Source organism: Conger conger, chromosome 4 (genome assembly GCF_963514075.1).
Source record: "Conger conger chromosome 4, fConCon1.1, whole genome shotgun sequence".
NCBI lineage: Eukaryota > Metazoa > Chordata > Actinopteri > Anguilliformes > Congridae > Conger > Conger conger.
This window is the reverse complement of record NC_083763.1, coordinates 51,407,254-51,424,498: the sequence shown is the minus strand read 5'-3', so window position 1 is coordinate 51,424,498 and position 17,245 is coordinate 51,407,254. Positions and strand designations below refer to the sequence as shown.

At 39.3% G+C, this 17,245-nt stretch overlaps 1 protein-coding gene across 4 annotated transcripts in view; it reads right to left on the bottom strand.

The window, feature by feature from the left end:
* Window positions 1–13,557: 13,557 nt before the first annotated feature.
* ctdspla (CTD (carboxy-terminal domain, RNA polymerase II, polypeptide A) small phosphatase-like a) overlaps window positions 13,558–17,245 on the bottom strand; it is a 47,169-nt gene continuing 43,481 nt past the window's right edge. For all 4 annotated transcript variants that reach the window (XM_061238435.1, XM_061238436.1, XM_061238437.1 and 1 more), the window contains 2 exons: window positions 16,959–17,144; window positions 13,558–15,404 (listed from right to left, as the gene is read on the bottom strand). In XM_061238435.1, the coding sequence (XP_061094419.1) occupies window positions 15,279–15,404; window positions 16,959–17,144 (312 nt within the window). In that variant the 3' untranslated portion in view covers window positions 13,558–15,278. The remainder of the gene's footprint in view (window positions 15,405–16,958; window positions 17,145–17,245) is intronic.

Below are 17,245 nucleotides of genomic sequence, written 5' to 3'. Positions count from 1 at the left end.
CTTATCCCCCCCTGGTGTAAAATCCAGCTATGACCAGCTCCAAATACCAGCTACCAGCTGTTTCAAAACATAGCACAAGCTGGTCAAACCATGTTGTGTAGGGAACTGGTTGAACTGATCAACCAGCAACAAGCTGTTTCAAAAACCTAGCTTGAGCTGTTTTGTTTTTCAACAAGGCTTCTTGTTGTGTGTTACAGAAAACAAAGCACAGATATGGAAAAAATTATTGTTCTGTATGTTTCAACACAACCCAGTAGAAATTGATTCTCTCAGGGTAACTGAGAATATTTCTGGTTTCTGGAAAAAAATATTAGGCATGAATATTTGAACATTATAATCAAGTATCAAGTATCGAGTAATAATAATTTTACTTTTTAATTTATATAGCACATTTTTATAACAAAGTTGACAAAGGTAATATTAGACAAAGGGAACCTGAGTAAACACAAAACACTAAAAATGCAATTTATCTATTTGATTTAGCTATTTAATGAAAAACGTTATCAAACACCCAAAACACCCCTGTGAAAAAGTAATTGCCCCCTTAATCTTAATAACTGGTTGCACCACCTTTAGCAAAAATAACTGCAATTGAACACTTCTTATAATTTCATATCAATCTTTCACATCATTGTATTGGAAAATAAAACCCAGGAAAGTATTTGATGCTAGGTAATATCTGTATGTATAGATGTACTTTGTGAAGACCTTTGGATTTGTCAAAACAGTATGCTCAGCTAAACAGTGGCCTCCACTCCTCCCAGTGAATGTGGCATGGTGGTAACCTAAGCAACACAACTTAAGAGGAAAAAGTGTAAAAATTCTATGAAACCTTCCCCACAGCTTTGAACCCTTGACATATGGCAAGGAGGACTACTGGAGTCCATAAAAAACATAATTCAGCTTGAATCTCATCAGCCTACAGGAAACATCACATGCAAACTTTCACACCCCTGAAGAATCAATATTGGTAATGGGAAAAAAAACGCCTTGGAGAAACAGTGATAAGACTGAAGTGATCATTCTCAGCGCTCAGGAATGTGAGCCCTATGGGAAACAGCTGAGATTTAGAGATTCACAAACGACTGACGGATCATGATCTGTAAAGACAAGCCAGTTGCTGACTGAGCTAGCAGTGATATGAATCATATAAACTGAAATAATAATTATAATGATACTAATTATGCAACACTGTTTAACACTGCAGTACTGTGTGTTATGTAACAATCATTATTCAAATATATGCCCTGACTGTTCCAGAGCTGGTTTCAATTTTTACTATTATTATTAACTTCATGATACATGTAGTTGCTACCAAAATTCATGCCTAACTGTGACTCAATCATTTGGCTGGAAAGAGAAGAGTGACAGTTCTTTTTAGGACATATTTTATGCAAAATATCTTAAAATATTAAATACTGAAAAGATAAGGACATTGGCTGGATTCAAACAATATTTGTTCTAAAATAAATATTTTCTTCACGAGTTTGGGGAGTTCACTAAAATTAACTGTGTACGATGCTTGCATGTCCTTGCTTTTGTCCTTAATCTTGTAAATTAAGGACAAATGCAGAATGATTACAGGCCAGTCTGTTCACATTACAAACAACTGACAGAATATACAAAACAGCACTATGGGATATAAGCTAATATACTATATGCTAAGTACAGTATATAGAGAAATTAATACCATGCTTTATGATTCTTTCTTTGAACAATAAATTAGGGTACGGCAAATTTTAAGCCCATCCATCCATCCATCCATTATCTGAACCCGCTTATCCTGATCAGGGTCGCAGGGGGGCTGGAGCCTATCCCAGCATACATTGGGCGAAAGGCAGGAATACACCCTGGACAGGTCGCCAGTCTATCACAGGGCACACACACCATTCACTCACACACTCATACCTACGGGCAATTTAGACTCTCCAATCAGCCTAACCTGCATGTCTTTGGACTGTGGGAGGAAACCGGAGTACCCGGAGGAAACCCACACAGACACGGGGAGAACATGCAAACTCCGCACAGAGAGGCCCCGGCCGACAGGGATTCGAACCCAGGACCTCCTTGCTGTGAGGCAGCAGTGCTACCCACTGCACTATCTGTGCCGCCTCAAATTTTAAGCCTTCACTATTACAGCCACCTCAGGAAGAGTTTGAATGATAGATCTCTTCAGAATGAGCTCATTTTAAAATGATTCAGTTGAGAGGCATGCTGTAGGTATAGAAATATTTGTCCTTCTCACAGGACACATATTAACACATTTACACATGGTTTCATAACAGACAGTGTGATACTGTACAGAGTTATTTCCATGATAATTAATTATAAATGTATGTATGATTCAAGAAAGAGGCAATATAATTTGCTTCCTGCTGAGAAGAGCAAGATGGCTGAACTAATTTGAAAGCAAATTCATATTCATCATTTATATAACAGCATGTTTCTGCTGTGAAGGAGAATTTATTCATGAAATTTGATTACACCACATTACCCCTCTTAATAAACTTATATCTATATTGAGATCAGGTAATGATCTCAAAATAATGAGTAACCCCATTTTAGAAAGCAGGAAGTTCCACTTAGATACTGCCTATTTAATCAAGTTCAAAACAATTGCAACCCATTACCCATGCAAAATTGTTTGAAATGACTATCCACTGTATTGGCAAAACAACCACAACAAGAACATAACATATGTTTCCAAGCACACATGCATACCCTACAATTACATGACAATATCAAGACTTAAAAAATAGCTTGACAAGATGCAAATGAGGCAGCACGGATGGTGCAGTGGGTAGCACTGCCGCCTCACAGCCAGGAGGCCCTGGGTTCGAATCCCCGTCAGCCGGGGCCTCTCTGTGCGGAGTCTGCATGTTCTCCCCGTGTTTGCGTGGGTTTCCTCTGGGTACTCCGGTTTCCTCCCACAGTCCAAAGACATGCACGTTAGGCTGATTGGAGAGTCTAAATTGCCCATAGGTATGCGGGTATGAGTGTATGAGTGTATGAGTGTATGAGTGTATGAGTAAATGAGTGTGTGAGTGAATGGTGTGTGTGCCCTGTGATGGACTGGCAATCTGTCCAGGGTGTATTCCTGCCTTTCACCTAATGTATGCTGGGATAGGCTCCAGCCCCCCTGCGACCCAGCATAAGCATGTTAAGATAATGGATGAATGAATGAATGAATGAAGATATAAATGGTGGACATGCCAGATCATATGGGAACATCTTACTTTCTTTTCATATGGGCATTTAACTATTTATTATCAATTATAGAAAAATTGTGATGACAGATGTGGAGGCAAATGACATCATATATAGATAGATAGATAGATAGATAGACAGATGTAAGTTTAAATTTTTCCTCTCCAGACACAGCATTACTTGTGCAAAAAACCCTCCTATCATTTGTGCAACTGTTGCTGGGCAGATTAATGACCTGTATCTGTTTGCTCAGTGATAGCGGAGCAGGATATGAAAACAGGGAGAATGCTCCCACCCCTTATTAAAAACTTCTCAGTTATGAAAATCTATTTGGGCTTGGTGAAAATGACTCATAAAAAATACATAGCTGTGCATTTAAACAATTCATAAGATGAAAATAGTCACTGAATAAAAAATGTTTTAGCAGAGAACCAAACCAAAGGGACACATGCATTCATATACTGTACCTAAATAGTTGTCTGGTAACAGCTGACAAAATACAGCAGCATCAGACAACAGGATCAGTTTGGGCAGAATTTTAGTATAGCATTTTAATCACAAACCACCACAATCTGTGGTTCCTCACTAAACTCTGCTTATCACTAAACAAATATCTCTAACCCTCTCTAGTTACACTCCGAAGTGACCCAAGCAATTCTGCAGAGAACAATACTCCACCTTTCTCTGCCAGCACATGCAGTGAAGCTCAAAATGATTCAAGTAGCTGCAAGATGCACTTACTGTATCCTCATATTTAAGACTCAAAATTTAGCAAGACATTCAGGCAGGATTACTCATTACAGTATAAATTGAAAATATATCAGACTCTGTACTGTAGTGAACAAACAATCATGGTCACAAAGCTCTGATATATATTCTAGCTAGTCCTACATATTCTCACATACCTTGTGCAAAATCTGACTAATTTAAGACAAATTTCAAAACGCAAACAAAAAATGAAACAGTATTTCATTTTCTTTATCATTGATATGTGAAAACTTTGTCTAAAGACAAAGCATGTCAGGTCACAATGAGCAATTAAGGAAATGGAGAGGTTGTATAGTTGTACTGAACCAGGACCTTTTAAAGGTTGTGGTCAGTTTTTCATCACATGGCCAGGGACTGAGAATACTTTGGCTACATCTAGCTGCAGACTCACCAAGGGATGTGTGTGGGAGCCTGCCTTTAGAACAAAAGAAGAGTACAGTGATGGCAAGATCATTCTTGCACCACCCAGTAGAAGTGTGAATAACAGGCAAAGTTACAAATTATAATACTGGTTCAAATACCACACTCCTCAGTTGAATTTTCAAAGGGCACAAGTAAATTATGTAGATAATTGCAGAGAACTCTTTTTTATTAAATTGGTTGGTGGTTTACTGAAATAGAATTGCATGGTTTGTTCACAATTCTAGTCATGGTAGAATTGTATGTTAATAAATGTTTGCTTCATTTTAGGTCTTGATATCCATAAGAAGATGTTTGTACCAGAAGTACTAGAAACAATCTCTATCCAGTTTTACCTTTCCATACTCCAGCACCTGTAATGAGCTTTACCAAGAACAGGCTGTTTTAGTGACTGTGTCTTTAATGCTCATAGATATCAATGAACCTCTGTTTTGATTTTCTGCCTATAGCTCCAACAAACTGAAAGCCATCTGTGAGGAGCACTTGGATTGTTGGATTGTACAATGTTGGCCATGTTGAAGAAAATGAGCGTATTTTGTTGTGATGTGAAGTCACAACTTGTGAAGCCATTTTGATGCTTTTACAGTGTTTATAATCCACATAGCACGGGAAATGTAATTTCCCACAATATGGGACCTTTAAGATGAATATATGTAGGCTGAATATAGCCCAGCTGTGTCCCATTAGAGGACAAATACTCCATCAAGAAAGACTTGTTTATATCGGATGACTCAGCATGCACAATGGCCTATACTGGCCCATTGTGTCCAAATCTGTCCGCTCTCTATGAAGTACATGTATATCATATTACTCTGTTAATACACGACTAATGCTGAGACAAATGCCATTGTCCCAGAACAGAAGAGTGGGAGGCATGCCTTCAGCTGAACTGGGAGAGTACTGTTTTAAAATAAATATCCACGATGCCCTCATGTTCACAGAGGCAAGGATTGGACCAACGAGGTACAAGAAGCCAATATGACCTCCATTACAAAAGGTGCTCAGAACAACTTAACTCTCCCGCTGAACAACGGTTACACACCCTGCACTCATCAGAGTAAACAGAGGGCAGACTCAAAACTGGGAGATGTGCTTCCCTGTCAACATTGCTAGTTAAGAGAAGCGCTTTATGTACCTCCTGTTTTATTTGGTGTTCGAACAGCCTGTGTCAAAACGGGAATGGAAAGTCCAAGGAAAGAAAAAGATCCCTCTTGCACGCATGTCAGCAAGGATGTTAGCACACAATGCTGCGATTACTTGTAAACAACAAATACGTCCTTCTATCAGCATCCAGTTGCAAACCAGCTATGTGAGTGTATGTGTGTGTCTCCAATTACACATTGAATTCTTCAAGTAACAAGTACCCCAGCCAATAGGAAATTACTAGATACTGGGTCTAAACAGACCCACTCAGTTTGTTCATATTGAGTACTTGGCAAAACACATCAGATGGATTCTGTGAGGACAGTATATTGATATGAAGTCAATGGATTCCATACATTTGTGTTATATACAAAAATGTGACAAAATGTGCAGTATTGTACATAGTTCACATTATAATAAAGAGTATGACTACAAACAGTAAGAAGATATATGAAAATAAAGCAATGCCTGATACTGTCATTTTGGCTGTAGCTTTAGGTAAAATCAATAACCTCAGTTCAGTTGACCAGAATGCATTTGAGAAACAACGGTGGACAACAATGCAAATATTCATAGTGAGTGGTTAGCTTACTTTGGGCAGCTGAATGAAGCCAGAAGAATGATCCTGATGTGGGAAAAGTGGGGAATTTTCCTCCTGGGATGTGTGTGTAAACGCAGTAACTGTTCCTTCTTCTCTTCCGACCTGTCCCACTCTACTCTAAGCTCAGGATAGGGTGTGTTTATGTCAGGCCACCACACCCACATGAGCACACCTGTATGCGTGCACACACACACACACACACACACACACATAGGGGTGATACACCATTCTAGTAAACTGACATTTCAGCAAGCTAAAGAAATGATTGGGCTGATACAGTGAAACTACTGCATATGTAAACTGTCTCTCACAGAGCTAGCCCTAGGATTTTGGTGGTCCTGAACATAAACGAGGGTACACTGATTGCAGAAAGGGGGGGTGGGGGGCACAATAGCATCGATAAAAGCTATTCACACCCTGTGAATACTGCACAATTAAAATGTCTTTAAAAAAAACGAAAAACCTGAATTTAAAACTGTGTGGCTCACGGATGGTTGTGACCCTAATCGACCGGATAGAATGTATGTGGCAGCAGTCGGCTCTGCCCTCTCTCCAAACATCTCCTCCAAAGCAATGATGTGTTGCGACTGAAATGTGAAGCTGAGCTGAGATAGGGACAGATAGGGGCACTCCTTTGATTGTAAACCCCTCGGCATAAAGGTTCAAACCGTAGAATAATTATAATGAATCACTTACTTGATGTAGGCTGGCTTGCATTGCGCCATACACATTGATCCTGACAATGTAAAGAAAAGTGAGAACTAAGACACTGGCAGTGGCTGTTAAAGTTGCTTAATGATATCTCAGCAAGTGAGCGCCAGACTGGAGTGTCCTCACTGAGCCTTGACTGTTTGGACCACCAGGGCCGTTTGTAGTGTGGGATGGTAATGAGGACATGCAAAAGGAAGCTAGGAAATCAAGGGGGGGGGGGGGGGGGGCAGCACTTTGTGAAGGTGGCTGACAAGTCCCTGGAGCTGTTATTGGGAGGCTTCCTGCTGCCCGCGGGTTTGTCTCTCAGACGTGGCTTTGATCAGCTGGTCCCAGCTTACTGACCGAGCCGAATGCCGACATGGAACAGAATCAAGCCACTGAAGAATTAGTAACTGTTCCACATTCACAAACAGATGGTGTTTAAGTGTGGATGATTGTTTTAATTAATAGAGACAGAGAGCTAAGAAATGTCAGCCTCTTACTTAGATTATAAGGATCCTCTTGTGATTTAAGGATCCTTCATGAAATGTGATTTTACAAGTAGGGTATTGGGCTTTTCTTCAAGATGGAAAGACAAGTTATTTGAGGTGAAACTCTTACTTCGTCCTCTGTGCGCTCGTACCTCCCACAATTGTTCAATGATGTTTAGGTCTAATGAGTGTGGAGACCATGGAAGGCCCTTGATTTCATCATTGAACTTCAACCACTGTTCCTCTTCTTTGATTAAGTTGGTTTCTGTTTGTCATTTAAACTGCAAGATGATTTAATGTGGCAAGGGGAACATTACATTACATTATTACATTATTGGCATTTGGCAGACGTACTCATCCAGAGCGACGTACAGTTGATTAGACTAAGCAGGAGACAATCCTCCCCTGGAGCAATGCAGGGTTAAGGGCCTTGCTCAAGGGCCCAATGGCTGCGTGGATCTTATTGTGATTACACTGGGATTAGAACCACTGACCTTGTGTGTCCCAGTCATTTACCTTAACCACTACACTACAGGCCGTGTGTCGTCTCATGTTCTGACACTGTTCCCCTTGCGACTTTAAATCATTTTTATGTTTTAATGATTGTTGTGCCTGTAATTTGGGCACAGACTATTTGGCCTCTTTTGGATGGTTAGTTGCCTTATGCTGCTTTGGAAACTCCCATAACAAAGCTTATTGTCATTGTGTAGCCTTGTGATTTCAATAATGGAGTGTATGTATGCTTGTGTTTGTATGTTTGTGCATGTTGATAGTACTGGGATGCTCAATTGGATTGAGGATAGGTAATTTCCTGTTCTGTATATACAGTTGTGTTCAATATAATAGCCGTGTGTTTAAAAACGAGAGTAAAGCTCAAAATCCTTATAATAGTTTTTATTTCGATGCATTGGGAACACTGCACATTAGATCCTAAATCAAAAAAAGAAGAAAAATGTGTCAATTTTAATTACTTTACAGAAAATGAAGAAAAATGAATATTGGGCTGTATTTTTCTTTACAAACTCAAATATTTACTGTATAAACTGAAAAATCTTCAGGACTTAGCATTCCTGTGAATCACTAAACTAATATTTAGTTGTATAACCATGGTTTCTGAGAACTGCTTCACATCTGTGTTGCATGGAATCGACCAACTTCTGGCACCTATGAACAGGTATTTCAGCCCAGGATGATTTGACAACATTCCACAATTCCTCTGCATTTCTTAGTTTTGCCTCAAAAACAGCATTTTTGATGTCACACCACAAGTTTTCAATCGGATTAAGGTCCGGGGATTGGGCTGGCCACTCCATAACTTTAATTTTGTTGGTCTGGAACCAAGATGCTGCTCCCTTACTGGTGTGTTTGGTGGTCGTCTGACAAACTGACTGCGTCCCTTGGACCCAAAAAGAACAATCTTACTTTCATCAGTCCACAAAATGTTTCTCCAATTCTCTTTAGGCCAGTTGATGTGTTCTTTGGCAAATTGTATCCTCTTCAGCACGTGTCTTTTTTTTTTTTTAAGAGTGGGACTTTGCGGGGGCTTCTTGCCGATAGATTAGCTTCACACAGGCGTCTTCTAATTGTCACATACTCACATACAGACTGTCTTTGATCACCCTGGAGCTGATCATTGGCTGAGTCTTTGCCATTCTGGCTATTCTTCGATCCATTCGTATGGTAGTCGTTCGATTCCTTCCACGACTCTCTGGTTTTGCTTTCCATTTTAAAGCATTGGAGATCATTTTAGCCGAGCAGCCTATTATTTTCTGCACTTCTTTATACGTTTTTCCCTCTCCAATCAATGTTTTACTCAAAGTACGCTGTTCTTTTGAACAATGTCTGGAACGACCCATTTTTCTCGGGTTTTTCAGAGAGAAATGCATGCAAACATGTGCTGGCTTCATCCTTAAATAAGGGCCACCTGATTCACACCTGTTTTTTCACAGAATGAATGAGCTCACTAATTGAACTCCACACTGCTATGATTTTGAGCACGCCTCTTTCAATTAATTATTCAATTACACAGACTCAGGGGCATCATGAATGTTGGGTCTGTTGGTTTTCTATGACTCTACTACACCTACTGGTAAATTATTTGCCATGTAGTAATATATTTTCTACCAAAAACAGTGATTGATCTGTTAAGTCATGTTGGACTGCTAGTATTTTGAACACAACTGTAAGTCTGATATATAAAACACAAGTATCATTCTAAGTTGAATTCAACACCAGCTCTGTGAGCAGTTAGACACTACAGTTGGTCCTATTTTCAGGTTTGTAGTGTATGGACCCAGAAGTGTCCTCCTCTGACTCAATACTCTCATCTGTGCTCACTTGATTGGTTGACTGCAGTGTGAAAATAAGCAACAGTTGATTTCAAGGAAAGCGCATACTTGTTAATTTTTTCTAAATTAACAGGAAAGGTTATCATGACAAACACAAATTGGATATTCCAAACTGAAAGAAAGGTAGGCGTATGATAAAAACGAATTCAGTGGAAGTGTCATAGATATAACCTTTTCAGTGTAAATGGCACATGCTTGAGTCAATTTTAGAAGTTGGCAAACATGTATTTTGAGGTGCATGTATATACTATATTGCTTGTATTTATTTTTGTACTTTATGTCTGGCTCAACAAATTGCTCACTGGAAAATGATTAACAAAATAGAAACCCTTGGCATTTTTGCTTGCCAATTATTATTTGTTAATAACCTTCTACTTGGAGGAATTAAGCATTATACCATTGAATCATGACTGGAAAACTACTTCACTATAGTAGAGGTGTGCCTGTACTTGGAAACTTGCCATTAGCCAATCAAATCACCATGAACTGCACCTCACACAAAGGAGTGGTTGGGCTAGGAGAGTAGCTAACCACAGGGATTTCATTGTGATTTGAATTCCCAAAGGCCCCGTAGACAAACAAAGATTGAAATACACTTTACAATGGACTAAAATTACCCCAAGGTCCTTAGTTTCTTTTAGTGAGATGAGTAATTCTGACAATCTCTGTTCTCCATCACTTGGATAAGACCTCAGGTATTTGAAGTGTTTTTTATCAACATGTCCCTTTAGGCAATGATTTGATTTTAGAAAACACTTCTCAAGTAGCTGACAAGCAAAACTTGAGTAAAGCCAGAAACTTTTCTTGACTATGAAAATGCTTGGAGGTGCTATGCTGACGCAAGTATAAATAAGTTCAAATGAATCTACTTCTCAATCTACTTCTCAAAGCGTTGTGGAAGTGCTGTTTTTAAGCAAAAAGAACGCCTTAAAAACATCAACTGTCTTCTCATCATGTTAATTTTCATTAGCACAAGGTTACAGTTTTTGCACAGCCTGCCATTTCTTGGAAGCTGTGACCCTGTAAGCTACTTTGATGAGAACTATTAAATTGCCTTGCAGCAAGCTCTCTTTGCAGTATAACTGCCATGCCATTTAAAAAAATTTTTTGGGAATAGAGTAAAGTTTACCACAAAAATAACACATTATACCTCTCCAGCCTTAGCATGGTAAAAGAAGTGGTCTTGCATATACAAATCATGGGTTTGATTCAGAGGGGACAGTATAGTCATGCATAGTAAAAAAAAACATGTTGCATTTGACACCCAATAATTAGCTTGCTACAGGCTGTTATTCATTCTCAATCAGTTGGTGCCCTTGTTTAAAATAATGATTTGATCCTGTTCTCATTACATTACATTACTGGCATTTGTGTAAGACACTCTTATCCAGAGCGACGTACAGTTGATTAGACTAAGCAGGAGACAATCCCCCCTGGAGAAATGCAGGGTTAAGGGCCTTGCTCAAGGGCACAATGGCTGTGCGGATCTTATTGTGGCTACACCGGGAATCGAACCGCCAACCTTGCGTGTCCCTATCATGTACCTTAACTAATATGCTACAGGCCGCCCTGTTCTCAACTCAATCAACATCCAGGAACACTGAGCTGGACTTTAATTAACTTTCCAACTAAACTATATGATAGATTTTGTGTGAAACCAATGTCATTTTACAAGACACCATTCATTTTACAGGCCAGTTATTTAGCTGGAAGACTGGGATCAAACATGCGCTAAAAGTGGAAACACAGAGAAAGAAATGTTTCCACATTCAGCTGTCTGTAAAATTGGCAGGACATTAATAAACTTAGCTATATCATGTAGATAAGGAGAGTTGGTGTGCCCAAAGTTCCCTGCTCTCCAAGAAAAAGACACAGTTGGATTAATTAAAGTCACGAAGCCCAGTGAGGTTTCTTAAATGGGCTTATTTAGCCAATTTGTTATTTTGCAGCACATTCATGCCAACTTCTTGTATCCTTTTGCTCTTGTGTTGCTTGAACTGTTTCTCTACCCTAATTAAGTAAACAAGGTAGAATGTTCTTTTCAGCCTGTAAGCCTTTTATTGACACATAGAAATAGTAACCATTCTCTGGAAACTGAATTAAAGCATTACTGTAGGCAGACCTCACCTCTTTCACCTGAGTCGTGCACTCTGTGACCATGCCCCCGGCACAACTACTCAACAAACACAAATTAATCATGCTCAAAGTCCCAAGTCCACTCATAGAGTCTAGATTTGATTATTTCATGCAGGCAAATCTACACTTGCTCCAGGAACACCTTTAATAAATACTGGTGGATATCAGGAAGAGGCCAGATCGCAAAATAACAGTGCATATAGTAGAGTTGTTTCTGTGGGTTTAGACAGGCAGCTAGGCATACTGTCATTAGGAACATGCTTGCTTTGGAAGATTTTAAAAAATCAACATACAGTAGTACAACCAGAGCGAAGCATGTTACAAACTGCTGCTGGATAGCACATTGTTTGCAAGTGCTGTGTTTCAGTAATAGTATTTTTGGCACAGAGAAAAATTAATGGTCTTTCAGTTTCAAACTAAATACTGAAGGAGCCAACAAGGCAATTCCAGCCAAAAATCACTTGAATGGACAATACTTCCAGCCCACAATAGATACAGTATATACTTATTTTATAGTACTTTTGTACTAACTCATTTCACATGCCGAGCAAACAGAGCATGACGGTAGCACACCCACAGAATGGGATCAGATCAGAAACGTCCATAATGTCCTCAATGGAAGTGCTTTCAGATGCAATCTGTGAGGGTGTATAGATAGGTGTTCTATAATAGACCACGTTCTGGTGGTCTATTCTTTATGTTCATTCCTTGAGAAAATGTACATATAATTTAATTTGACATAAACCTATGAAGAACTGTTACTGGATACAATGGAAAGAAGTTCTGTAGTGAGACACCAGGTCAGGTGGTAGCCGTAATTACAGCAGTTAAGACAGAACAGAAATGTTAGAGATCATATTCCTTTTTTTATAAAAAAAAGTACTTTAATACGACTTGGCATTTTCTGAAAGATATACGCCACAAAATTGAAATATTTTACTGAAAATGCATTGCACAGCAATACTGCTCTACAGTTATGATTTGCCTCTCTGGTTATAAAGAGTTTTTATATAAGGGTTTATTGTCAGATCGGCTACTTGAATATGCTTGATGAATATTAAGTTCTAAATCTGGGGATTGTTCAAAGTGGATTTTGAGTGTGCAGTAAATTATACACTTGTATATTTAAGAATAATTAAAAAAATAATCAGGTATAAATGTTACTGCTAAGCAGATATTGCTAATTATGAACGACTGAAGACAAAATGACAGATACGCAATATGTATTCAACAAATAGAAGTGTACGTGGAGGAATCACAATTATGATGCAAAAAAAACCACTGTGTCTGTGTATAGAACAGCCCCAGATAATAATATAACCTCAACTGCCTTTGGTACCAAAACCAAAATTCTCCCTATTCCCTATACCAGAGTTAACTGTAGGGGAGCTTTACTGTGCCTGTGGCAGAAGAAACACCAGTCAGACGACAAAGATATGAACATGTCTTTAAAACCAAATATCGAGGAACAGAAAAGAAACAGAACCGCAATAATAAGCATGCTAATAATAGTGTGTGTGTGTGTGTGTGTGTGTGTGTGTGTGTAGCTGTGAGGTCCAGAGGGGAGTGTCTCCAGTCAGGTTATTGCCCCAGGGGTGTGGCGCTCGGTGAGGTCATGTCTCTGAACAGGCACGGCGGTGAGGAACAGTCCGGCAGCCCCTTGTGCTGCACGGCCCCTGTACGCTAGCAGCAGCATCAGCACTGACCGGTGGAAACGTCAGAAGTCAGATTAAAAACAAGCCAAACGAAAATATTGAACTACCAAATCAGCTAGAGACATTTATCGACTCATTAAATATCACAGGAAAAAATAAACGGGAACAAAATGTTGTCATACAATATTCAATTTTCTTCACAGTGAAAGGATACATTTGCAATTGCGTACCAACGGTGGGCTTTAACAAGGACACTTCCGCTTTCCGTTATTAAAGAATCACAGCAAAGTAATACTAAATTGAGTGTGAAAAGTGCTTGAAAAAGTGCATTCATTTCATTGAGTTCATGAGAGGCCCAAGTACAAAATCAAATATAACTGGACTGAAATGAAATTAATCTAACATTAATCTGACATTTCTAAACATAGGTAGGCATATACAAAACTGAGCTGAGCCATTGGGATTTATTTTCATTTTATATTACAAATCCAATGGGGAAAGTTAGCCATTTTGGATGCACCTGATTATTTTACTTATTTTAACAGCAAAGCTAAATGACAACTTTTTTCATCATTACGGACAAACTACCTGGCACTTTCAAGTAGGACCTAAGGTGCGTTCAAGACACCGCGGCCCTACTGTTGAACGATTTTAAATGAACATTCCATTTAATTCGCCACCAACGCATTTTAAATACAAACGGATGTATGGTGGCAATAACAATGCCAGCTAGATAATTCGTTGCTTAAGGTAAGAACAAGTATTACATTGATTAAAGTGAATTATAACAACCAAATAATTGTCAACTTCTGTTCTCTCCACGTCTTCTTCGTCGGCAGCTATTTCTGTTCCCCTGCGCACCACCTTTTCAAATTGTTAGCTAACGTTAGCTAACGTTTGTGGCGAACAGAAAAAACGATCTTGAACGCACCTCTGGTGTATGGCAACAGATTTGAAACACAAGCATTGGCACTTCAAAACCTCCAGGCTTTGGTCTCTTTCCTCTTAAACCAATGTGCCACTTACCTCTGCTGTAGGCAGGGTGAACTGCCTACTAATACTACACAAAATCACAATTGCAAATGCATTCTTTCATTCAGACTTCAGGCCATAATATCCAACACAGTTAATCACCATTGCCACTATAGGCATTGTAAAAACCGAAAAAAATCCATTTAGTACATAATGAAGAAATGGGCCCACCCCTCTGTAAAATATTCAGCATAAATAACAGTTCTTTTTATATAAATTTTCTTCTCCACTTCAATTTTAAAGCATAAATTCATTAAAAGATTGAATTTTTCTGGAAATGTGCAGCATACAAAATGTAGATTTGCTCTCTCCATAAAAACAACAGTCACAAAAGGCACTTCATTCAGTAGGTAAAGAAAATCACAGTCGAGTTACTGGAGAGTGGGGAACAGGCTGCCTGCATAGCAACATTAAAAGGATGAAAAAGGTTTCATTTTCTGAAAAAAGGTTGGTTTTTGGTAAATATATAGAACTTAATAGAATAGTAAAACTTGTGTCTCCGTTAAAAAATGAAGTTGTTTTAATAGATTTTTTTTGTTTTTGTTTTTTCCTCTCCAGATTAGAAATATATAATATGTACACATTTTCTTGCTCTTCCAGCGGGGCTTCTCAAAGTTCATCTCCTTTCTCGTTGGCCGCACCACAAACATTCAGTCCATCCAGGGTGTGGCCAGATAACAGCTGGGGGTGGCTGCTCTCGGCACTGCTCTGCGTCGCCCCCTATAGGCTGCTGCAGTAGGGACCTGAGCCAGGCTGGAGAGGGGCAGGACCAGGACAGGAGACTGGGCTACCTGGCCCTCAGGGTCTGTAACACGTTGTAAACATCCTCCTCTTTGCTCAGCGCTTCAAAGAAAGGGATCAAATCTAAGAGCTCTGTGTCCGTCATGTCATCAAACCACGACTGTACTGGGACCTGTGGCGTAATACAAGAACAGGGTCAGATAAGTCTCTACATACAGTTCTTTATTTTGTAGGGACTACACTGAAACACACTTGAGCACTATGTGCAAATACAACCTGATGAAGTAGTTCATGTTCTCTTTGATGTAGTGAGGAGTCTAATCTTGTAGGCCAGGGTCAAGTGTGAAGTGAATTATGAGAAATCCTTTGTAAAATGCACAATATAAATAAACTTAAAATTGATGTCATTCAAGTTGAAAATCTCCCTAGTCATTGCCACTTACACACTATGAATCTTTGTTGAGTAACTAATAGTGTCAGTAATAGTAACAAAGAACATTCTGAGACAGAATCAGATTGGGAAGAAGAGGATAATTGTATTACGGTTTATTAGCGGACACTTTTATCTAAAGCGACTTGCTCAACGGCCCAAAGCGGCACACTTATTGTGGAAGCACTGTGGTTTGAACCACCAACCTTCTGGGTCCCAGTCAATCAAGTTAGCCACTAGGCTATAGGCTGAGGAAGAACCTCAGTATGTCCAACTGCTTGAAAGCAAGAGTATGATTAAAGTGCAAACTGAGGATTCATGACTGTTGACCCCAGAGCTTATGGAGGTGGCTGACTAAATAACTCATGAGAAAGTCTATCAAAGGCCTGAGAAATGACAGCCTGGGCTCTCAGTCCCTCTATAGAGAACACTGCAAATTTAAATAAAAGTGCCTGATATAAAAGACCTCTCAATCCTTATACAGTCAGTGACCACTTTAGTAGGTATTTGAGACTTTTTTTTAAATTTATTTTTTACTTATTGGTCAAGGTTCCAACGAGTTGTGTGTTCAGAAATGCTCTCCTGCATACCACTGTTGTAACGTGTGGTTATCTGTAAGTTTGAACCAGTTGGGCCATTCTCCTCAGACCTCTGTCATTAACAGGGAATTTTTGCTCACAAAACTGCCGCTCACTGGATGTCTTTTGTTTTCGCACCATTCTCTGTAAACTCCAGAGTGTGAAAATCCCAGGAGATCAGCAGTTTCTGAGATTCCATTCTGTATAGCAATCATTCCACCGTCAACGTCACTTAGATCACATCGTTCCCAATTCTGATGCTTGGTCTGAATGACAACGGAACCTCTTGACCATGTCTGCACACTTTTATGCATTGAGTTGCTGCCACATGATTGGCTGAGAAGATATTTGCATTAACAAGCTGTACAGTTCTACCTAATACAGTGGTCACTGATTGTATATACTGTATAGTGTATTATTATTATTTAACATCCTCCATGAAGTGAGAAGAGCACCAGACTGCTAGCCAATATTTTTGTAACAATGTCCTCAGCATTTTATAATAAACATTGAGAATTATAAAGAAAATAGAATTACAACTACTGTACTTCAATTGTACAAAAAACATATTTTTTACATTCACATGGGCTGTAAATCCCACATGCACAATGTCCAATAGATCAAGCAAGAAAAGTTATTTTGTATGACATGAAGTTATGAAACTAATCCCAGGAAAATTATTACGGCTTTTGTTTTGCTTTTTTTGTGTGGTACTTACTGCGTTTTCAGGATGGAAAATATATGACGCGGGTGAGTTGTCCACTATAATGACCTTGCTCAGCTCTCTTCCCAAAAGGCTGAGGTCTTTGACATAGTTCCCCCGGTGGAACACACAGGATTCTCTGAAGAGCCGGGCGCGAAACACCCCCCACTGATCCAACAAGTCTGCCACAGGGTCTGCGTACTGCATCGCAACAGAGAGAGTCACCGCCATCACCGGAGGTGCCAACACACACGCATCAAATTAAAGATTTACAAAGGCTTCCCTCTGAACTGAGTCTCAGA